This window comes from Oncorhynchus mykiss, chromosome 10 (assembly GCF_057628025.1).
Source record: "Oncorhynchus mykiss isolate SJ-2025 chromosome 10, ASM5762802v1, whole genome shotgun sequence".
NCBI lineage: Eukaryota > Metazoa > Chordata > Actinopteri > Salmoniformes > Salmonidae > Oncorhynchus > Oncorhynchus mykiss.
The window spans coordinates 49,760,336-49,785,558 of NC_143031.1; the positions used below are offsets into that span (position 1 = coordinate 49,760,336).

General features: G+C 41.3%; 1 protein-coding gene across 8 annotated transcripts; it reads left to right on the forward strand.

Moving 5' to 3' along the window:
- Window positions 1–1,150: 1,150 nt before the first annotated feature.
- On the forward strand, window positions 1,151–23,468 carry rgs14b (regulator of G protein signaling 14b). Of its 8 annotated transcripts, none has more exons than XM_021618908.3 (16): window positions 1,151–1,507; window positions 1,772–1,894; window positions 2,689–2,710; window positions 4,693–4,865; window positions 8,725–8,817; window positions 8,920–9,063; window positions 9,238–9,438; window positions 10,207–10,333; window positions 10,450–10,520; window positions 10,610–10,798; window positions 12,027–12,103; window positions 12,219–12,345; window positions 12,443–12,524; window positions 14,630–14,688; window positions 22,138–22,252; window positions 22,376–23,468. In XM_021618908.3, exons 1-16 carry the CDS (start codon window positions 1,445–1,447, stop codon window positions 22,738–22,740), a joined length of 2,031 nt encoding a protein of 676 aa, XP_021474583.2. In that variant the 5' UTR covers window positions 1,151–1,444; the 3' UTR covers window positions 22,741–23,468. The 8 variants fall into 8 exon arrangements, with proteins under 8 accessions (XP_021474583.2, XP_090043122.1, XP_090043124.1 ...); XM_090186996.1 differs by having other exon boundaries at window positions 10,613–10,798; XM_090186998.1 differs by lacking the exon at window positions 22,138–22,252.
- Window positions 23,469–25,223: the final 1,755 nt, after the last annotated feature.

Genomic DNA, 25,223 nt, shown 5'->3' on the forward strand with positions numbered 1-25,223 from the left:
TCGTGAAAAAGAAATGTATCAACCACTACAAAAATGTCCATTAACTGTAATCCACATAATAATTCACATTTCCTGTTGCAACAGGATTATGTTCCCAATGGAGCAAACTGATTCACATGAAGATCCTACATCTACACCATACAAGGAGAAAGAGGGGCTTATTCTCACGATACCATACGATAGAAACTGCGGAGACATTTGTGTTTCATTGCACCTGTAATCTCTTGGTTTTTCTCTTGCCAATAAACTCTATTCTATCGTAACAAGCAACAAGCCTGAGTCACAAATTCAAAGCAAATCTTGGTTTCAGTATTTGCTCCTCTTCCACTCATGCATCATCTCGCCATGAGTCAGATTTGTCTGACACCCATTCGCACTCTTATCCATCAGTTACCTACTCTATTATCATTCTCTATGCACCATGCCCTGCATCCCGAAGCTCTCATCTTTTCTCCTCAGTTCCTTGCTCAGTATGATTGAGCCACAGGCAGATTGAACGTTTAGGTTAGCATTTCCATTGTCGTTGCACTTGGATTCAGTAGCAACTATGAGTCATATTAATATTATGAATAGCACTGAGGTCAAATGGCAGAATCAAGGACACGGGTGGTTCCTAATGTTGTGAGATTCTCGCTAGTGTTCACAGAAAAACTGGTTCTGAGAGATTAGGATCAGGACCTGCAATTGTAACAGCAACTGCTACAAAATGGAAGACTGCAGTGTAGCCTTTATTAGGAGTACATGTAGCATGAATTGCTAAGGCATAAGAATATGAAAGTGTGTATTCTTATTTAAAATGTATGTGATTCTCTCCTTCAGCTGTCATTTTTTTGTCTATTAGTATTATGTAGTATTTTATGTTTTGTGTGGAACCCAGGAAGAGTAGCTGCATCTTTGGCTATAGCTAATGGGGATCCTAATCAAATACTACTAAAATACTACCTGGTTACTGCAAATAATTCAATGTTACAGTAAATGGTGTTATATACAGTTTATTACACAAGGATGAAGGTCAATCTTATTTTCTTGAATTGTGAAATAAAAACACGGTATGCACAGGTCTATATTGTGTATGTAGAAATGGCCATATGGGCATGCAGGCTGGTTTATGTTAAAATGGGTAATGAGTGGGTTACATGCGGGCTGGTTCACACAGTTTTAGGAACAGACAGTCACTGTGAAACTGGAATGGAGGAGGAGACAACCTGAGACTTCCCCTTGAGTGGTTGCTGTGTTTATCTATCTGTGTCCCACCCATTGATTTTTATATCCATGTGAGCTGTGGTTTATGGCTGGGATGTTGTTTGTTCAGTGATAAGCCATCATCACTGTGGGCCCCAGACCAGTCCCCTGGCATCAGCCGCCCAGAGCTGTTAAACTCTCCTCTCCTTTTCTTTCCTTTCCTTTCTCTCTCTGTCTATTCCAAGTAGGCTCTACCACTGCCATGGAGACCTCTGCATCTTGCCACTGTCCTTTGAGGAAAACAACTGGAGAATCCAGAGAGAAGGTACAATACTTTTACATTCATTTAATCACGTGCAGTAGATATTCTGTATCGTGAGGATTGTGGCTTTTGGGGGAATTTCCTGTGGTGCCTTTTGTAGCATTTGGGGATAGCTAGGAACAGATTTACCCGCTTCCCTTGGGTTGTCATGGAAGTTCAAGATTTTTAGAGAGTATGAAGCATGCTCAAACAAGTCATATTATAGTTGAGCCAAGTGTGACGTAATTTATCTGATCAATGTTGGATTGTTTTGAATTTGTCCTGCAGAAAACAATGATGTTCAAAGAGTTCACCAAAGGATTCTCTCAACTTGCCCTGAGATCCTCTCTCCGAAGGAGACTTGGACGATACAACAATGAAACCAGCATTAGACCACTGAATCTCACAAGGGTAAACCTATACTAAAATTATCTTATAGATAATTAACTTAATTCACTTATAGATAATCATTTACTAACTAATTATTAACTAATATTAGACAACAATACGTGAGCTGTGGTTTATGGTGGTGATGGCGTGTGTTTAGTCACTTACAGCTGGTGGCAATTTATCATGGTTAAGCATAGAGATCCTCCTAATTCTATATGGTTAAGATCCAGTTTTATGCTAATTAAAACACATGACCAATATTTGTCTAGAGAAACTCAAACACCACAAACTGTTTTCAAACTGTAATCAACAGTGTATTCATTTCATGTTTTGGTGTGTTCTATTGTCTGCATGAATGAGAATGATATTGCTTTCGACAAGGGGGTAAAGAAAGATGAGGGTTTGTGTAGAGTGCACACACATCCTCTTGTGGTCATGTTGCTATGGCAAGACTTCCTGTGCAGTCAGGAAGTGGCAGTCACTGCAAAGCAAGTAGGTTCAGAGAAGAACATTACCGGAACCCTTCTTCAGTGATCTATCAATGTCTCTCTTGGAATCTTTCAATTAACCGAAGCGATATGGCAATGTTCCTAACACATAAAAACCTTGGAATACCGAATGGACGTGCAGTAAGTGGGCCTAGATTGTCTGTCTGTCTTTCTGTCTCACTGTCTAAGCTCTAAAGTCTTCTAAAGATTATAGGTTTTACGCCAACTAAAAACACGTTACTTTAGATATAAAAATCATTGTGTATCTGATTGTTGTTACCCTAATCCAAAGCAGATTTATTCACTAGTCTATGTTTGTGGTTACAGAGTCTGGCAGTGTCGGACGGAGGTGAGTTGAAACATGGACACATTCAGTTTTTTTTTCACTGAACGTGTTGGACCAGACAATAGATGGTCTGCTTTCTCCCAGTTATACATATGGATTCACTCGCTCACTCACTCTTCTGCTGAGTGCTTTGAGGAGCTGTAAATCAGAGCTGTATGTGAATAAGTAAATGGCCCTGTAGCACAGTGTCCTCCTCTCTCAACATGTTTCACTCATATACAGTTAGCTCCAAAAGTATTGCAGTGAAACAATGAAATGATACAATGACTGTCAGCGTTACGATAAAAGTGACTCCAGAAGGACAACACATTATTTACCATTAATTTCTATTGGGCACAAAATAATCAGAAACAACCAAAACGAACAGCAAATGCATCCAACAAGTTTGTAGAGTCACAAGCTTGATGTAGTCAATGCATGCTAGGAATATGGGACCAAATACTAAACTTTTGACTACATTAATATACATAAGTGAATTAGTCCCAATATTTTTGGTTCACTAAAATGGGGGGGGGGAGACTATGTACAAAAAGTGGTGTAATTCTAAACGGTTCACCCGATATAGATGAAAATACCCTCAAATTAAAGCTGACATTCTGCGCTTCAACCTCATAGTCAATGTATCATATCAAATTCAAAGTGCTGGAGTGCAGAGCCAAAGCAACCACAAAAATATCACTCTCCCAGTACTTGTAAGTAGTGTTTACTGTTTGTAAACGTTAAAGAATGCACTGTCTGTTGGGTTCACCTGCCAGTCTGGCTCTGAAGTTCCGGTGTTACCACAATGACTTCCTCCTCAATAGCTGACAGCCGTATGTGAGAGAAAGTCACGTGAGGGAGCAGCTCACGACTTGTTCCCTTGTACAATCATCTTTTAATTTCCTGTACATTTTCACAACAGTGACTAGACTAAAGTGTTCGGTATTCAAAATCACTTTACTATGTTCAAGTGCAGGAGAAGACACAAATAATATTTCAAAGTGAATAATGATGAGTGAGCACAAATATCACCCCCCCCCCCCCCCCAACGACAAAAAAATGTGTTAAGCTCCCCTGTTACCGTAATGGAGAAGTTAGCATGTCTTGGGGGTATGATATTTGTGTGTCTGTAACTTTCGCACTCATCATTATTCACGATTCATTCAGGACTAGCCGTAATCGTGGTAGCATCCACATGAATGTAGAAGTGTTAAGAAACATGTAATATTATTATTTACATTAAAAAGTGACTCCAAAATGACAATCCATTAATTAACATTAATTTCTATTGGGCACAAAATAATCTGAAACGCAACCAAAAAAAACAGCAAATGCACCCAACAAGTTTGTAGAGTCACAACAAGCTTGATGTAATCATTTTATGCTAGGAATATGGGACCAAATACTAAACATTTGACTACGATAATACACATAATTGAATTTGTCCCAATACTTTTGGTTCCCTAAAATGGGGGGACTATGAACAAAAAGTGATGTAATTTCTAAATGGTTCAACCGATATGGATAGAAAATACACTCAAATTAAAGCTGAGAGTCTGCACTTCAACCTCAGTCATTGTATCATTATGCTGGAGTACAGAGCCAAAACAACAACAAAAACGTGTCACTGTCCCAATACTTTAGTAGCTCACTGTAAGTAGTGTTTACTGTTTGTAAACGCTAAAGAATGCACTGTCTGTTGGGTTCACCTGCCAGTCTGGCTCTGAAGTTCCAGTGTTACCACAATGACTTCCTCCTAAATAGCTGACAGCCGTATGTGAGAGAAAGTCATGCGAGGGAGTTGCTCACGACTCGTTCCCTTGTACAATCGTCTTTTAATTTCCTGTACATTTTCACAACTCAGTGACTAGACTAAAGTGTTCCGTATTCAAAATCACTTTACTATGTTCAAGTACAGGAGAAGACACGTAATCATATTTCAAAGTGAAGCATACATGGTGGTTTCTGTATTACATCCAGTACAGCCCTGTTGTTAATGTCTCCAGAGCTGAATGTGGTACCAGAGGAACGTGGAGCCAGTGTGGGCCTGTGTTCCAGCAGTAATTCCAGTCTCCCCACTGTGCCCAGTGATGGAGCCAGTGGTGTGGGGAAGGTGGCCAGCTGGGCTGTGAGCTTTGAGAGGCTACTACAGGACCCAACTGGTGTCCTCTACTTCACGGTAGGACCTAAACCCAACTGTACACAATCTTTCAGGTTTATTCATGATGAGCTTTAGTATGCACTTTGTGTTTATGGGTCTTGTGTGTTTGTTTCAAGCAAGAGTCCATTGTTTTGAAGAGATAAAATAAGTCATTTTGAACACTGACATTGTCATGTAAAGGAAAGACTAAGATTTTGTATTGATTATTTTGCCATTATTTAACCGCGGTCTCAGGATGTCATCGCCATCTTAGACATGGCAGCATTGCTTCTAGTTGCTAAACATCTTTGCAGTATTTTGCTTTTTTGTGCCATTTCTTACACTATTAGCCCAGAATGTTTTTGTGTTATTACATACAGCCGGAAACAACTTTTGGATATCAGAGTGGCGGTAACTCACCAGCATATTACGACCAGGAATTTCCCGAATTGGATCCTTTGTTCTTACCCATCAGGGCAATTTAACTTATCCCAGAGGCTGCTCCAAGATGCTGCTCAACGGAGAAGGGGTATTTGGAGTGGACTTCTAGTCCGAATCAGGAGGCGTGCACACCATCCACCGCTTCTGAGTATATTTCTCGCTAATGTTCAGTCTCTGGACAATAAAGTAAACAAGCTCAGGGTGAGGATCTCCTTCTAAAGAGACATCAGGGACTGTAACATACTCTGTTTCATGGAATCATGTCTCTCTCTGGATATACTGTCTCCGTCCATACAGCCAGCTGGGTTCTCAGGAAGTGTATAGGGGATGTTGTTCCTACTGTCCCAAACCTACCCAAACCAGAAACCATGGACAGATGGCAGCATTCGCGCAAAACTGAAAGCGCTAACCACCGCATTTAACTATGGCAAAATGACTGGGAAGATGGTCGAAATACAAACAGTGTAATTGTTCCCTCCGTAAGGCAATCAAACAGGCAAAACTTCAGTACAAAATCAAGTGGAGTCGCAATTCAACGGCTCAGACAAGACATATGTGGCAGGGTCTACAGACAATCACAGATTACAAAGGGGGAAACCAGCCATGTCGCGGACACTGACGTCCTGCTCCCAGACAAGCTAAACACCTTCTTCGCCCGCTTTGAGCATGACACAGTGCCATCGATGCGTCCCGCTCCCACGGACTGTGGGCTCTCATTCTCCATGGCCGATGTGAGTAAGACATTTAAGCGTGTTAACCCTTGCATGGCTGCCAGCCCAGACAATATCCCTAGCCGCGTCATCAGAGCATGCGTAGACCAGCTGGCTGGAGTGTTTACGGACATATTCAAGAGGAATACCTATGTAAGAATGCTGTTCATTGACTACAGCTAAGCCTTCAACACCGTAGTAACCTCCAAGCTTATCATCAAGCTTGGGGCCCTGGGTCTGAACCCCGCCCTGTGCAACTGGGTTCTGGACTTCCTGATGGGCCGCCCCCTTGGTGGTGAAGGTAGGAAACAACACCTCCACTTCACTGATCCTCAACACAAGGAACCCCACAATAGTGCGTACTCAGCCCCCTCCTGTACTCCTTGTTCACCCATGACTGCATGGCCACACATGCCTCCAACTCAATCATCAAGTTTGCAGATGACACAACCATAGATTACCAACAATGACGAGACAGCCTACAGGGAGGAGGAGAGGCCCTGGCGGAGTGGTGCCAGGAAAATAACCTCTCCTTTAATGTCAACAAAACAAAGGAGATGATAGGGGACTTGAGGAAAAAGCAGGTTGGAGCACGCCCCTACCACATTGAAGGGACCACAGTGGAGAAGATGGAAAGCCTCAAGTTCCTCGGCATACACATCTCTGACGATCTGAAAAGGTCCACCCACACAGACAGCGTGGTGAAGAAGGCGCAACAGCGCCTCTTCAACCTCAGGAGGCTGAAGAAATTTGGCTTGGCCCCTAAGACCCTCACAATCTTTTACAGATGCACATTTGAGAACATCCTGTCAGGCTGTATCACCGCCTGGTACGACAACTGCACCGCCCGCAACCGCAGGGCTCTCCAGAGAGTGGTGCGGTCTGCCCAATGCATCACCAGGGGCACACTGCCTGCCCTCAAGGACACCTACAGCACCCGATGTCACAGGAAGGCCAAAAAGATCATAAAGGACACCAACCACCCGAGCCATGGACTGTTCACTCCGCTATCATCCAAAAGGCGAGGTCAGTACAGGTGCATCAAAGCTGGGACCGAGAAACTGAAAAACACCTTCTATCTCAAGGCCATCAGACTGTTAAATAGCCATCACTAGCTGGCTACCACAGGTTACTCAACCCTGTACCTTAGAGGCTGCTGCCCTATATACATAGACATGAAATCACTAGTCACTTTAATAATGTTTACATACCGCTTTACTCATTTCATATGTATGTACTGTATTCTATTCTACTGTATTTTAGTCAATGCCACTGACATTGCTCGTCCTAATACTTATACATTTCTTAATTACATTATTTTACTTTTAGATATTACTGCACTGTTGGAGCTAGGAACACAAGCATTTCTCTACACCCACAATAACTTCTGCTAAATATGTGTATGTGACCAATAAAATTGTATTTGATTTGATTTGATATAAATGCTGCATGAACACATCAAAAAACAACAATTACACTATATCTACACTACCTCCACAATCACCCAACCTCAACCCAATTGAGATGGTTTGGGATGAGTTGAACCGCAGAGTGAAGGAAAAGCAGCCAACAAGTGCTCAGCATATGTGGGAACTCCTTCAAGACTGTTGGAAAAGCATTCCAGGTGATTGAGAGTAGGTCAAAAGTGTGCAAAGCTGTAATCAAGGCAAAGGGTGGCTGCTTCGATGAATCTCAAATATAAAATATATTTAGATTTGTTTAACACTTTTTTGGTTACTACATGATTCCATATGTGTTATTTCATAGTTCTGATGTCTTCACTATTATTCTGCAATAGTCAAAATAAAGAAAAGCCCTTGAATGTGTAGGTGTGTCCAAACTTTTTCAATTACACAATACATGAAAAGCAAACACAATACATTATTTGAATGAAAGCATTTTACTGACTGGGAGACAATACAAAACCCTGCCACAAAGATTGTTTGTCAAAATGCCCAATAAATTAAAGTGAGAATAAAGTGAGAAAGAGGCCCACGCAAGAGTCCCTTAAATAGTCAGAACCACATGGGCGTCTGATTTTCTCCTGAGGGCTGGAGGATTTGTGGGAAAAGAGATGAGATTCACCAGTTTGGATTACGAGGCCTGTGGAGAGCAGAGGAATGTGTGTGAGTGAGACAGAAATATCAGAGTAAACAATACCCAGCAAACCGAGAACATTCCCAGGACATTAGCTAACATTCCCATTAAGTTCTAGTTAGGGTTTTATCTAACATTAGGATGATAATGTCCCAAAAACATTCAAGTAATGCTCTTGATAAGAAAATGTTTTAAACAAAATATCCATTGAACGTTGAACATTCACTAAAATGTTGTGCACAACATCTGTAACAACCACCACAGAACATTGCCCTAAGGTTCTGATCAGGTTTCCAGGTGATGTAGTAACAAAATGTGTTCTGGGAAAGTTCTTGCAACATCAGGCAAATGTTTTGTACAAACATTGCATAATCATCAGCACAACTAGACCGTTTTTATGGCAACCTAATGAATGTTCTGGGAACGTTCTCAGAACCAGTTTTAGTTTGCAGGGTATACTGTAAGTCAAATTTAAGGTGGTGTTAAGGTCCAATAAAAAACACAGTGGAAGAGGTTTTCCCCCTTAACCCCTTAAGAAACTACCCACAGTTTTCAGACAGTCAAAACAGGCTGAAGATTATGCCTGGTGATAAGGCATTGTGGTTGGGTAAATATTGGTGACAAGACCATTTTTCTGCTTAAACCCACAGGCTTTCCTGAAGTCGGAGGTCAGTGCTGAGAACATCTTATTTTGGCAGGCATGTGAAAAGTTCAGACAGATCCCAGCCAATCAGAAAGAGAAGGTACTTCACAGATGAAAATGGGTTTCTGACATCTTCAAGATTACCCATCTTCAAGAGGGATCTCTATCGGTCAGGGTTTGACCATGTTCCTTTTCTGTCCAGTTAAACCAGGAGGCTCGCTCCATCTACAGCAGTTACCTCTCAGGCAGTGCCTCCCATCCCATCAACATTGATGACAAAGTCCGCATCGAGGAGTGGGAAGTGAGAAACCCTCACCCTGACATGTATCACAAGGCTCAACAACAGGTATACCATCATGGACATCATCTACAGCCTCCATTAGAAAATAATGAAATATTCATACAGTAGCATGGCCATCTTTTGCTGTGGGAAACAGCAGGAAAAGTTTAGTAACAAAGATGGTTGTGTTGCCTGACTTAACAAGGCTTCCTCTCTTTTTCTCCCTCTTCCTCACTTCAGATCTTCAAGCTGATGAAGTTTGACAGCTACACACGCTTTGTTCGCTCCCAGCTCTATCAGAGCTGCATGTTGGCCAATGTAGAGGGCAGGCCTCTACCAGAGCTGGGCCCCCGCTCGAAGAGCACAGCAACCAGAAAGACTGCCGGGACTGACATCCCCTCTCATAGTGACAGACCCAAGGCTGACCAGAAACCCAAAGAGGTACCGTACACAGGGCCGGCGCCAGGTATAAGCGTAAAATAAAAATACAATTGGAACTCAGTTGGGGTTTCAACTTACTGTTTGTTGATAGTTAGAACAGTAGAATACACAAGGTGCAGTTTAGAGATATGGTTGTGTATCAGCAGTTTTCCTCTTGTTATGTCAGTCACTGACAGTCACTCAATTATCCCAAGTCAGCTAAATATTTTTAGATTGGAAAATTAGTCTAGCAAGCTATCTGAACTTGTAGTAATCATGTCCGAATTAACGACCGAGTAAGAACGGCACGTGCTCAGGGGCCCCCATTGATTTTGTTAGTCACTCTCATTCAGATATCATATTAACATGGAATAAGTCATGGCAAAATGTGTAGAATTGCAGGAAATTAACTGTAAAACGTAATAATGTTTTCTCCGCCCCGGTGGCAAAATTAATAGAATTGCATGAAGTTAGTTATAAAATGGCAAAATGTTATCTCCATCTCATGGCAAATGGTGTAGAATTGCAGAAACTTGCTTTAAAACTGCAACATTATCTCTACGCCCCATGGCAAAATGTGTAGAATTACGGGAAATGTACGTTTATCTCAGCCGTCTAGAGGGGGGCCACTAAAATGTTTTGCCTGCGAGGTGTGGGGCCCCTCAACTAAATCTCGTTTAGGGCCGCCAAAAGGCTAGGGCCGGCCCTGACCATACAGTACTGTAAAAATGTGCTATAAAGATTGTGCATAAACCAACACATCACTTCATAACTGAGTATTGTTCATAGAAACCAAAGGTCAAACCAGGAAAGTCTCTACCTTTGGATTTGGACGAGGGAGCAGAGAAGAGAAAAGGAGCCCCACAGAACAAGCTGACCAGAGAGAAAGGACAGGAAAAGAGGGGATCGTGGGGAGGTATAATACAATAGGGATAGCATTGGTTCAGAATTTACATTACAGTCTAGTACTTTTCTGGTCTGATGACATACAGTATACCTGCGGCTGAATATACCCCCTGCCCATTCCCTTAGCTGAGCTTGCTGACCATGCTGCAGTCTTACAGAGCACAACCAGGTCGGGATCCCTCCTCAATGCAGCAGAGGTGAGCGCACAGACACCAAGCTCTGACTATCACATAATACTTATTTCGACTTTGAATTAACTTGTGCCTTTTACCCCCTTTCCCCCCAGAAGTTGGAGAAGGAGCGTTGGCGTGCGGGCCAGGCAGAGAAGTACTGTTGTGTGTTCCTACCTGACGGCACTGCATCCCTGGCTCCAGCCCGACCTGGCCTCTCTATCCGCACTATGCTCACTGGGCTCTGTGAGAAGAGAGGCCTCCCCCTCTCGGATGTCATAATCTACCTGCAGGGCAAGGACAAGGTAAATGTCATCTCTGTTCATCGGTTCTGTTTTATTGTCATCACATGTTAAGTTTGAGCACTGACAGTTTTGTAGCTTCAATGAAGCTGAGCGATCCTCAATCGCTTATGCAAATCCCAAAGTTGGAGTAGTTACCACATTGTTACTATATGTATTCAGCAATATTAATATTATATTAGAATATGTAACATGCCTAAATATTTGAGGAAAATGTAAATTTGCAGTGTATAAACTTAACATTGCGAAAAAGAATGGCAAAAAAATATATATAGTAAAGCCACGCCTCCAATAAGCCACGCCTCCAATCTCCTGATAGGCTGCCAGCTCTACAATATATTATTAAAAAGGTTCAACATTTAGTACCACGGTACCACTCTTAAACCTGGACTGGAAATGGTTCCAATCGCCTTTCCACCATAAATTTTTCCCTCTGGGGTTTTAGAGCTACTTCATATAGGTTCTGTGTTTCATGTAGGCTTACGCTGGTGTGACGTTTTGATAACCTCGCAAATCTCTCTCGGTGTGACAAGGTAAGTTTCATCGATAATTGTCATTGCACATTTTTGAGAGTAAATTGAGGTGAATATGTTGATAAAACTCACCTTGTCTGAGAGAGAATTACACAGCTATCAAAACGTCTCATCAAGGTAAGTCTACACCAAACACAATTCATTCTATTTTTTTTTTGTTAAATTCATGATGTGAATAAATGTATGGCGGAAAAACAATTGGAACCATTTCTATGTTTTTACGGGTATTATGACGCGTCCACTGTGGAGGACTATTGAACCCATCCCATCACAAAAAGGTTCCGTTTTGAACCTTTACACAGGGGTTCCTCTAAGACCCTTTTCAGAGGGGTTCCTCTGGGAACCTTTTTGACCTGGAATGGTTCCACTGGTGTGGCAATTCTTAGAACCCCAAAAGGTTCTTCCAGGCACCTTTACTTTTAAGAGTGTAGAGTGTGTACCACAATAAGTCAGACTTTATCCTGTAATCCCTGACAAGTTTGAATATGTACTGTGTCTATATGTATTTTTTTTAACTGGCTTATAAAATCAATCAATCAATCAAGCAACCTCTCAAGCAGGCTATTGGTTTTACCCAAAATGGTGTCTGTCTGTCACTCAGCAGCATCTTAGTTGGAGGACAAGGGAGAATCCTCTATGCCAAGTATAGTTGATGTACTGTGTTCATTATTCGCCTTCTGTTCTCCGGTCTCTCCCAGAAGCCCCTCTCTCTGGATCAGGACAGCTCAGTTCTGAAGGAGCAGCAGGTCTTCCTGGAGCTCAGAGTGACTTTTGCGTGAGTGTCCACATCCTGATATTTTACGACATGTTTACTTTTGTATTTCCTGTAGTTAAATGAACCCGACAAACAAACAAAATCAAACTAATGCCAAGTTGTGTCTATTTCTCAGGGTGGAGATAGTGTCCACAGGGAAGACAGTGGGTATTGTGGTAAAGTCCAGCAAGTCTCTACAGGAAGCACTGACCCCAGTGCTCCAGAAGCAACGTCTGCGACCACAGGACGTCATAGTCACCATGGTGAGTCTAACTATGGGACTCTGCGTGTGACGTTCTATGCTGTTGCATAACCTATAAACCCTCTGATGTTTTCTCTCCATACTCCCTTTTATTTCAGAGTGGGAGCAAAGAGTCCCTAAGCATGAGCACGGCAGTAACCTCCCTGGCCGACAAAAAGATAACACTGGACAGAGTGAAAGGCTAGTATGCTGCAGAATTCTGTTTGTTTTCTGTTTTTTTAAATTGTGCGTATGTGTGTGCAGGAGAGAAACCTAGATGGGGAGATTGCTTGTGCTCAAAACTGATACTGTATCCACGAAGCTTTATGCGTATATCTCCCAAAGGAGTCAGTACAATCTTCTGCAATACGCTATGTCCCATCACGCCAAACACTATGATTTCCTATGAGAATTTTCTGTAAAGCATGATAATTGACAGTGCTTGTTTAGCCAGTGTTTGTCTGGTATTTACTCAGAACTTCATGGTAACCACTTCCAAGAGGACAGCACAATTGGCAATACTTAGTGGTGCTCGTTTGTTTTTGCAATGAATCCCAAATAATTAAAACCAATCATTTTTTAGGTAATTATTATGTAATGACAGTACCTAGTCTAAGTGACAGTCTGTTTGTGCTATCATGCCAACTCTGTATAACTAATTGTCTTGTTTTGCTTGACAATGACAGCTATGGAGTTGGACAATGTGATTTCAATGTAAACAGCAAATAAATAGCTGACTGTAAAATAAAAGATAATATTATCTTTAAGTACAATATATATTCTGATGAAGATTATACATCTTCTGGGCCTTCAGAAAGTATTCAAACCCCTTGACTTTATCCACATTTTGTTGTTTTACAGCCTGAATTCAAAATAGATTAAATTGAGATTTTGTGTCACTGATCTACATGCATTTGATCTATACCTCATAATGTCAAAGTGGAATTATGTTTTTAGAAATGTTTTAAATGAATTAAAAATGAAAAGCTGAAATGTCTTTAGTCAATAACCATTCAACCCTTTTAACGAGTCACAAAATAAGTTGCATGGACTCACTCTGTGTGCAATAATAGTGTTTAACATGATTTTTAAATGACTACCCCATCTCACATACATTTATCTGTAAGGTCCCTCAGTCTAGCAGTAAATGCCAAGCACAGATTCAACCACAAAGACCAGAGAGGTTTTCCAGATAACTGAGGATGGATAAACAACATTGAAGTTACTCCACAATACTAACATAAATTATAGAGTGAAAAAGATACAACATATTCCAAAACATGCATCCTGTTTGCAATAAGGCACTAAAGTAATATAAGTAAAATATTTGGAAATAAAGTGATCCTTTTTTGTCCTGAATACAAAGCATTATGTTCGGGGCAAATCCAACACAACACATCTCTGAGCACCACTCTTCATATTTTTAAGCATGGTGGCGGCTGCATCATGTTATGGGTATGCTTGTCATCGGCAAGGATAGGGAGTTTTTTGGGGGTAAAAAGAAACGGAATAGAGCTTTAGCACAGGCAAAATCCTAGAGAAAAACTACTTTCAATCTGCTTTCCAACAGAGACACAAATGCACCTTTCACCAGAAAGACTCACAGCTGTAATCACTGTAAAATGAGATTCTAACATGTATTGACTAAGGGGGTTGAATACTTATCTAGTTAAGATATATATATTCTTTTATTTCCACACATTTTTTTGTTCAGATTTTCGAATTTTTCTCCACTTGGACATTACAGAGTATTTTGTGTAGGTCGTTGACAAAAAAATGACAATTAAATCCATTTTTATCCCACTATGTAACACAGCAAAATGTGAAAAAGTCAAGGGGTGTGAATATATATAGGCACTGTACTACTGTAGGCGTCCTTGTGAGTGTACTTGCTTCGTTTACAGTACATTATCTCATCATCTTTTACTTATGTGCATCAGTTACCAAAACAGTTTTTTTCTCATAATACCAATGACAGTGGGACATTTTCTTCATATCATGTATTCTTTAAACCTGTCGAAAATAAATAATGGATTTATTGTGAAAATGTAGGCTATATTACATAGATGTAATATACTTTTTAATATAGAGATGTTCCAAAGGTCTGCATCAGTGTGGAAGCCAGGAGATGCTAAATGTGTTTATGTTAATTAATGGTCAATTACCGTGAGACCGGCACCGTGAGACCGGCAGTTATTTGCTTGACAATCACCGGCTGACGAAATTTCGGGATCGCTACGCGTCTAAATTGTTTTGCGTAGATTCGTTTTGAGATTGAGAATATTTGATCCTATTATTTTCCCCAGGTACTGAGCAGAGCAGCAGCTCAATGGTGTGTGGTAGCTCCTCGGGCCCTGTGTTTCAGGTGAGTGGTACTTGAGCAACGATCTGTCTGCCTGTCTGTCTGCCTGTCTGGCTGTCTATGTATCTGTCTGTCTGCCTGCAAAGCAGTTTCATTGTTTTTATTTAGGCAATATCGGAGGTAACTGCATTGGAGCTGTCAAATCAGGATACCCCTCCTGGCGTTATACCCACATGAAAAAATATCATAGTTTTACTGTGTTATTAAAACTTTAGTATTAGTATATTTATAAACAGTGCCCTCTGTAATTATTGGGACAGTGAAAAATGTTTTCTTTGTTATAGTTATAGACACGCAAATATCAAACCACTGTAAAAATGCTAAGCTCCCCTGTACCTCCCATGTAGTGTCTAACTTTTTCACTCATCATCCAGGATTCTCCGTAATCACGGTAGCATCCACATTACTGTTGAAGTATTTAGATACATATTCTGTTTACCATTCATTTCTATTAGGCACAAAATAATCTGAAACGCAACCAAAACAAACAGAAAATGCATAGAAATGCAAATGTAGAGTCACAAGCTTGATGTAGCCATTGTGTGCTATGAATATGGGACCAAATTCTTAAGTTTTTAGTACTTTAATAAACATATATGTGAATTTGTCCCAATACTTTGGTCCCCTAAAAGGGGGGACTATGTACAAAAGTGTTATGATTTCTAAACGGTTCACCCAATATGGATGAAAATAACCTAAAAAAGGAAAGCTGAGAATCTGCACTTTAACTTCATTGTCATTGTTTGACTTCAAATCCATACTTTTGGACTATGGAGCCAAAATAAGAAAAAAAGCTTTACTGTCCCAATAATTATGGAGGGCACTGTACTATAGTATTAATTGTTGTATTTTTATGGACTTAACTGTAGCACAGCAGTTTTTTTCTCTCCCAGAAACATTACAGCACATACTGTAGTATTTACTCTTGTGTTTTTGCATACATTACTCCAGCATACTGTTTGTATTTACTGCAGCATGATATTGTATTATTTCTTGTTGCAGTTTTGCAGACATTACTGTAGTATATTGTAATGTTTCTATTGAACAAATACTAAAACGGCCATAACCTGCAAGTAGGTCAGAATGAGAATAAACAGACCATTGGGAATAATCAGATTGTTGGGAACAACAATATATGATATATATACTTGGTATGTAGGTGTCTCACTCATGGGAGGCATAGGGGAGGGGATTGGGGTATATGCAAATTAAACATTAGCATATCAATGGAGTGAGTAGAGTATAGTGTTCTACACTGTACTACAGTGTACTACAGTGTACTAAATCATTTTATAGTAAGTACTGTAGTATTCTAAAGTAAATTATATTTTTTTTTATGGGGTAAACCATTGTTTATTTCCATAATGAAAGGATTTCCAGCTTTCCAACATCAGATTTGTTCAATGGCTACATATTTACAGTATGGCACATTCATTGTGTATATGATTGTCATAGCACAGTAGAGTAATATGGATAAATAATTACCATTATTTACAAAGTTATCATAGGCCTAACATAGTGTTCACCACAGTTTACCATGGTAAACTATAGTACATAATATAGGACATTTATGGTAAAATTAGTAAGTGCTAGTTCAGTTTTTCTGAATCACGTACGAGCGTATTTTTTGGCACAATGTTGTCGATATTCAAAACAAACAATACATGTGTTTTCAAAATGTAGTTGCCTTCTCAAAACATAAATACGTATATCAAAACTCTATTATACTGTCAAAATTGCAAATACATTCATCAAAAGAACACAACTGCCTGCCCCCAAAAAATGTGCGCAACCATCCTTTTCTCTCAAATCCAAGCAGACAAAACAGAAAGCTTGTCTGTTTTTTTTTTTACATTTAATCAAAAATAAGCACATTGTGTGCAGGATTCATTCATCGGTATCATCACTACTCAATTCCATGTATTTCAATACAAAGATTTGTTTGCTCATAGTTTTGTAGACTTCCCATTGGCGCACAGAAACACAATCCACAATAGAAATACGGAAAGGCGTTATACAATGGAGAAACACAAGGATATGAATGTATGGGCCTAAATCCACACCAAAGAAAAGCTCTAAGGAAGGTCACAATGTTGGACATGAGGATTTAGGAGGAATCCAAAGTTACTTAAAAGTAAACCAACTTCATTCTCTTGCATCTCTGCAAAATTTTTAAAAGATCATCAAAATTGGACAGTCACCATTGCTTAGATCTTTCCAGATAGTTTACGTGGTATGACAGTGATTGGATGATTTAGAATTTTGTGCAGTAGTATTTACATATTGCCGGAAACAGTGAACACAATTGTACACATTTCTCTTCTGATGAAAACAATGTGTTAAAGCTGCAATATGTAACTTTTTGGGTTACCCGACCAAATTCACATGCAAACGTGAGTTATAGATTTGTCATTCTCATTAAAAGCAAGTGTAAGAAGTGTTAGATTTGTTCTTTAGGAACTATTTCCATGCTTCACATTTTTGCCTCTTTTACTTTTGGTTTTATATACCTGCTTCAAACAGCTGAAAATACAATATTTCTGGTGTTTGAAAAGATATTTCATGGCGGTTTAGATGGTACAATGATTCTCTACACTATGCATTGCTTGTTTTGTCAACAAAACTGAAATCAGGCAAACTATTAGAATTTTAGCAACCAGGAAATGGTGGAGCCATTTATGCACCTTTATTATTATTATGTCAACAAAACACGAAACAATGAATTTTGTATTCACTGATGACATTTGTGTTTCATTTTTTTGCAAAAAAAGGTGGTCTAAGATTTGCAAGTCAGGTACTAAGGCAAGAAAATGATCAAAGTTCTATAAATATATTTGAACATTGAAGTATCTGTTCTGCTATATCTAAGTTTGTGAATTGACTGTACATTGATTTACTGATTAATATGATGCTACACAAAGATAAATAACATACATTTTTCAAAAGTAATCCAATCAGTTATTTAGATTTTTTTGCACCGGTGACTGAAATGATTGTTCCAGTTTAAATGCCTTCGGTAGTCTCCTCACAATGTTCCTAACCCTGGCACTCATTCTGAATACAAGGTTGCAGGTGAATTAAAATTCCATCTGTTGGATATCCTAACTCTGGACGGAGTTCAATAGGAATTACACATAACTTTGCAAGCCAGCATAATGTGACTTGCATGTAGGGTTGCAACATTCTGGTAACTTTACCCAAATTCCCAGGTTATACAGAAATCCTGGTTGGAAGTATTCTTTGAAATGGAAGGAGAAAATCAGAAATGCTTCAATCGCGATTTTAGACAAATCTGTGAATACAGAATTTTGCAACCCTACTTGCAGGCCCAATGTGGCCTGAGGTACAGTATGAACTGGGGTACACTTATGCACTTCTAATTAAAGGTACAAAGGATGACATTACATGGTGTTTGTACCCCGTTCGGAACAAATCTTTAATACAGTGGTCTGTAACGAATGGTTTTACATCAAGGCCTGCGAGTCGCATTATGCTGGCTTGCAACGTGATGTGTAATTCCTATTGTAAATCCATCCATTGTGGGGCTATCCAACTTTTTTGAAATGTTTTTATCACCCACAACCTGTATTCAGAGTGACTCCCAGGGTTGGGAAGAATAAACTATGGGACTACCTAAACCATCTAAATTGTAACAACCATTTCAGTAACCGGTGCAATAAGTCCAAGTAACATTTAGGATATGTTCAGAATATTTTTGTAATTTATATTTGAGTAGTATAAGATTAATTCATTAATCAATCAATCAATCAATGCACAAACATAGATATTGAAACAAACTACTCTAAATATCAACCTGCAATAGAGCATCCTGGGAAATATGATAATGATAGGCGTGGTTGTCACGCCCTGACCATAGAGAGTCCTCGGGGTTCTCTATGGTGTTGTAGGTCAGGGCGTGACTAGGGGGGTGTTCTAGTTTTCCTATTTCTATGTTTGTTTTGTTGTATGGTTCCCAATTAGAGGCAGCTGATTGTCGTTATGTCTAATTGGGGATCATACTTAAGTTCTCCATTGTGCCCACCTGGGTTGTGGGATATTGTTTGTGCTTGTTGTTTTGTTGGAAGTTTCACCCCAAAATAAAATGTGGAACTCAAATCACGCTGCGCCTTGGTCCGTCTCTCATCACGAACGTGACAGAACATCCCACCAACGAAGGACCAAGCAGCGTGTTATGGAGGTTAAGGAGTTTTGGACATGGGAGGAAATCATGGGAGGATGTGAGACCCTTCCTTGGAAGGAGACACCAAGGAAGTTGGAAGGACAGTGACGACGCCGGGGACCGCGGCCACAGAAAGGGGCCGCGGGGGAGGAGCAGCGGAGAGTGCAAGAGCCCGAATGACAGACGGTGGAGGAATGAAATGAGGGATACAGGAGAGAGGCGGAGGTGAGGAGTTAGGCTGCAGAGCAGGCGTGCTGAAGAGCGTGTCATCAGTCCTGTGCCATCTGTGCCGGCTCCACGCACCAGGCCTCCAGTGCACCTTCCCAGCCCGGTATGTCCTGTGCCAGCTCCCCGCACCCGCCCTGAGGTGCGTGTCATCAGTCCTGTGCCGGCTGCACGCACCAGGCCTCCAGTGCACCTCCCCAGCCCGGTACGTCCTGTGCCAGTTCCCCGCACCCGTCCACCCGTGTCACCAGTCCCGCTAATGGCAGGAGCCTTCCTTGGCGCCGGTGCCCGGTCCAGGCACGGTGTCCAGTCCCGCTCCATGGCAGGAGCCTACCTCGGCGCCGGTGCCCAGTCCAGGCACGGTGTCCAATCCCGCTCCATGGCAGGAGCCTACCTCGGCGCCGGTGCCCAGTCCAGGCGCGGTGTCCAGTCCTGCTCCATGGCAGGGGCCTTCCTCTGCGCCGGTGCCCAGTCCAGGCATGGTGTCCAGTCCCGCTCCATGGCAGGAGCCTTCCTCTGCGCTGGTGTCCAACCCAGCTCCACGGCAGGAGCTCTCCTCTGCGCCGGTGCCCTGTCAGGTTTTGCGGCCGGAGTCCGCACCTTTCCTATTTCTATGTTTGTTTTGTTGTATGGCTCCCAATTAGAGGCAGCTGATTGTTGTTGTCTCTAATTGGGGATCATACTTAAGTTCTCCATTGTTCCCACCTAGGTTGTGGGATATTGTTTGTGTATGTGCTTGTTGCACCAGGTAAGTCACGTTTCGCTGTTGGTTTTGTTGGAAGTTTCACCGTGAAATAAAATGTGGAACTCAAATCATGGTCCGTCTCTCATCACGAAGGTGACAGTGGTTTTGGTTCAAAGTGATGTGTAGGAGATTCAGGCCCCTGTAGTAGGATAAAACGAGGCCCTGAAAATATATATATTTTTTTATAATAACATATTCGTGAAGCCAATGGGACCAAAAAAGGATGAATGCAACAACCATGTCTCTGTCACTAACAAATACAGTCATGTAACTCTACAACTTACTTGAAAGGCAAGGCACTAAGCAGTGTGTTGATTTAATTCAACACTGTTCCGGTGTCTATATGGGTCCACAGACGCAACACTTTCAGCGTTGATTTAACACGCTCAAAGTTATAAATAAAAAATTAACACTGGAGAATTTGTTGTGTAGTATTGTACAGTATACTACAAAATGATATAGTAAGCACTACACCCAGCGTGTACTAATGGGTGTGTTCCTTATTCCCACTGGAGTGCCAAAGTGCGCTCTGGGCGGACATAAATTCAGATTGTTGTCAGTTCAGAAATTCAGAGCATTTTCCTCATGCAGTGTTCAGAGTGCACACTGGATGCTTTGGCTGAGGAGTAGGGTTGATCTGAGCATTCTGACCTCGCAATGGCATTCAAGCACCCAAGCTAACAAGCTAAAGTTGGCTAGCTTGCTAGATATTTCCAGACACAAATGAGAGAACACCTCACTCTGACCATTTTACTTGCCCTAGCAGAGCTGGTTAGGCTGTTTTCATGTTTTATAGAGCGTTGGTGACTGTGACTGTGTTGCTGACACCAATTGAATGACGTTTTTGTTGCCAACCTTTATATTCAACGAGTGTTGCGCGTTTGTAAATTCATCAGTTATTATTATTATATTATTATATAATATTATATAAATTCATCAGCTCTGATATTGTAATAGATAGCCAGAGTGAATTAACGAAAGCACCCATAGTATTCTACAAAATTCTATGATAAGTACTACACATGATCCAGGGATACTGGTTCTGTGGTTTCCATCGCGTCGTAAGGCAGCCTAAACAGAGAGCTCTGGAATTTTGTACATATTTTAGTTTTTGATAAGTCATTGAATTGTTGATTGGATATATCTGGTTGATTTTTACCCACGGAGTTGCAGGACTGATGGCAGATTGATTTGTCTGGTTTTGCTAGCTGGCTAATGTTGGCATGTATTTAAATGATGCATCTCAGCACCGGCTGCTTCTTGATCAATGAGACCCGACTGCAGTGTGGAAATGGCAGAGCACTCCTAGTGAGGACCACTACTGCTTAGGACTGATGCGTGGTGGGCTTATTGGGCTGTAGCAGAGACATCGCCCAGGTGTGTGCTACACGTTGGACGTGGAGGAGTATGAAGTCCAGGCTACATCGAGGCTGAGCTGAGGACGACATCAGGGTCAGCAAGCCAATTCCGTCATCATCATCTGGCATCCCAGGCTACAGAGAGGCCAAAGATAATATCAGAACCGACAAGCCATCTGCATCATCATCATCATCTGGCGTACCCTGACGTCGCCATAATTAAACCATCATTTAACTTGGTTTCGGAGCCTTAGATCGCTGACCTACTGAGGGAATCCCGCCATTGTTTTATTATGTGATATATGTGTAACCAAAGTATGGCTAGTAGGCTAGGTCTACTGTGTAGCCTAGACCTACTGTGTTTGTGTGCAATATTTATTTCATACATTTAAAACTTTTTTTGTCATCCTTGATGATTTTAAATGCATTATCCACATGTGTTTTAAAATGGTCAAATAAATGTGTATATCAACTACAGTGTGGAGTACAGTATACTACATATTCGAGTAAGCACTATAATGTTCTATATCAAACTGTAGTATTTTTTTCTGTGGGTATCGCAGACATTGCCATTGGATGCGCCGAGTCACCTCAGTGATAATCCCATGCAGCCTTGTTACACGTTTGAACACTGGAACGTGTGTTGCAATCTACACCCCGATTAGGCTGAAATAAATCCTTATTTCTTTAATGATTTGTCATTATATATAGCATACACTTTCTTGTTCTGAACTTCTAAAGTGTGTTGGTGCAATTGTAGCTTTTTGTGACAACCACATGAGCAACCGCTCACCAATTTGACAGCTCTAACACAGTTACAACACTGCCAAAATACCAGCTATGTGGGAGTCCCCTATCACCGGCTAACACTTGATCTGATTGAATCTAGCCTTTAAAATGTTCTTGGCATTTCAAACGACGTGAAATTTCTCTATATTGGTTAGGGAAGAAGATCAGCTGTTGTAGAGATGGATACTAGCTCCCTCTTTAGTGCTGACAGAGTCCGGACCAACACCAGGCTGAGAAACCCTGCTGCTAGAAGAACCTATGACATGGATGGTAAGGGAGTGGTTTCTGTGGGAACCTACTAGAGATTCTTGCAATGATCAGCTGTTCTCAGGTATCTATGTAGCTATTACACTTAAGACATGAGTCTGAACATGATTTCTCTGTTGTCTGCAGGTCTGATGGAACTTCTGTCCAGAGCCCAGTGCTGCAGTGTGGACGATCAGAGAGGCCTGCTGAAGAAGGAGCAGCTGTGGCTTCCTCAGTTCCTACAGCTCCCTCTGGCTGAGGAGCAGGACCAGGAGGAGGAGCAAGGGAAAAGAGGAGGAGGAATGCGGGGTCAGGATGGACTAGGGCTCACCGAGACAGAGCTGGGGCCATCTCCTGTCCACTTCCATGCCTTCCCGGAGCCCTTTCAGCTTCCCTCTGGGCCTCCACTGCAGTTCTCAGACACAGGAGAGGGAGGGGAGGAGCAGACCAGACCACCCTCCTCAGACAGCCAGCTCTCAGACCCTGACCCTGGCCGCGAGACTGTGGTGTGACCGAGGGAAAAGAGAAATGCTGTGGATGAATGGATTATGAATTAGCCTGGGTACAAGTCTGTTTAGCTAACATTCCTCTGTCATTGCTAAACAGACTGGTACCCAGGCTAGTTAGGAATGGGTGTTTTACCTTATTTATTAAGCTGAATTACAGTACTGTGCCTTCGATTGCCTCATGTTGTTTACCTGACCTTTGGTGTGAACTGACATTTTCACTTTGCTTAAAGGCTCAGTGCAGTCAGAAATGTGATTGTCCTGTGTTTTATATATATTTCCACATGATGAAGTTGGAATAATACTGTGAAATTATGATAATGCCCTTTTAGTGCAAGAGCTGTTTGAAAATACCTGAAATTGCCTTCCATGTTGACATCACCATGCAGTAAATTAGTTAATAGACCAATAAGAAAGAGTTCCAAACCTCTCTGCCAATAACAGCAAATGTTCAATTTTCCCCTCCCCACTCATACCAGTCCTAGCTAAATTCTTGCTTGAGAAATTACTCCTTTGTAAGAAGCTATTTTTGTTTCTTTTTTTACCATTTTAATTGAAAACAATCACAGTAAGGAACTTAACTGTTACCCCCAAAAATGATTTGATATAAAAATGTTTGCATCGGACCTTTAAATGCACAGTATAAATGGTTACCTATAGTGTCTGGATGTTTTTACTGTTGCTCTGCTGTTTATTTTGCCTGGGAGATAATAAATTGATGTATTGATAACCTATGGTGTAACGTGTAAATCAAATTATTGTTAGGTCATTGGAATACAATGTTTTCCACGACCAATTTCATCACTGGACATAATCCAGTGGAGAAATGAATGCATCTCTTGTTTGGTGAAGAGATACTGTAGAGCATACAATTGCCTGGGTATGTAGCAGCCTTTTATGTTCAGTCTCCTTTGGCATGTTGTTAGTATTCATTGCAAGTGAGACACAGAGAGCAGACACAGAGAGGGGAGGAGAGAGAGGAAGAGTATAACTATTAGCCATCCCACTTAACCATCCTCAGGCACGTCTCTTAGCCTTACACCTCAAGCAGTCCTGCATCTAGTTGTAGAAAAGAGTACAAGTAGTCTACATCTTCTCAGAGAGAGCACTGTCTTTGTACTATAATACAAATATATATTTAAAACAAGCACACACAAAATAGGGGATACATGTAAAACGCAAGCCCACTGTAGATAATGGGCAAATTGCAACATCACCTAAATTCAAACAACTCTCCCCCTCCCCTCCCCCACTCCTTACAATATATCTCAGTACCAGTAATGGTACTGTCAATGGATTACAGTAACAACATTGGTACCATAAAACTGCCAAAAGGCTGCCAGGAAGTTCCTGTAAAAACAACATTTGTTTGTATGCAGTGCCTTCGGAGAGTATTCAGAGACCTTGACTTTTTCCACATTGTTACGATACAGCCTTATTCTAAAATGTATTTAAAAAAAAAAAACGACCCTCATCAATCTACACCACAATACCTCCTAAAGACAAAGCAAAAACAGGTTTTAGATTTTTTTGCAAATGTATTACAAATTAAAATAACTGAAATATTACATTTACGTAAGTATTCAGACCCTTTATTCAGTACTTTGTTGAAGCACCTTTGGCAGCAAATACAGCATTGAGTCTTCTTGGGTATGACGCTACAAGCTTGGCACACCTGTATTTGGGGAGTTTCTCCCATTCTCAGCAGATCCTCTCAAGCTCTGTCAGGTTGGATGGGGAGCGTTGCAGCACATCTATTTTCAGGTCTCTCCAGAGATGTTCGATCGGGTTCAAATCCAGGCCCTGGCTGGACCAATCAAGGACATTCAGAGACTTGTCCCGAAGCCACTCCTGTGTTGTCTTGGCTCTGTGCTTAGGGTCCTTGTCCTGTTGGAAGTTGAAACTTCACCCCAGTCTTGAGGTCCTGAGCGCTCTGGAGCAAGTTTTCGTCAAGGATCTCCCTGTACTTGGCTCCATTGATCTTTGCCACGATCCTGAGAGTCCTTTAGCTGCCTTTTGGCAAGCTCTAACCATGCTGGCATGTGCCTTTTACTGAGGAGTGGCATCCGTCTGGCCACTCTACCATAAATGCCTGATTGGTGGAGTCCTTCTGGAAGGTTCTCCCATCTCCACAGAGGAACTGTGAGGTTCTTGGTCACCTCCCTGCCCAAGGCCCTTCTCCCCCAATTGCTCAGTTTGGCTGGGCGTTCAGCTCTAGGAAGAGTCTTATAGTGGCCTCCGTTATTCTTATACGGAAGAAGATTGGAACCACTGTGTCCTTGGAGACCTTCAATGCTGCAGAAATGTTTTGGTACACTTTTCCAGATCTGTGCCCCAACACAATCCTGTCTCTGGAGCTCGAGTGACCAAGTTACCTGATGCTAAGTGTACTTATTGTTTTGTCGTGCGATCGATAAACTTACACAAGCGCTTGTATTGCTTTCGCTGTGAAGCATAATTTCAAAATCTGAGACGACAGGTGGATTAAC

Coding starts and splice junctions, on each gene's coding strand:
- rgs14b (XM_021618908.3), top strand. CDS start 1,445: ATGGAGACCTCTGCATCTTGCCACTGTCCTTTGAGGAAAACAACTGGA. Junction 9,064..9,237: donor ATCACAAGGCTCAACAACAG/GTATACCATCAT, acceptor TCCTCACTTCAG/ATCTTCAAGCTGATGAAGTT. Junction 10,334..10,449: donor AAAGAGGGGATCGTGGGGAG/GTATAATACAAT, acceptor CCATTCCCTTAG/CTGAGCTTGCTGACCATGCT.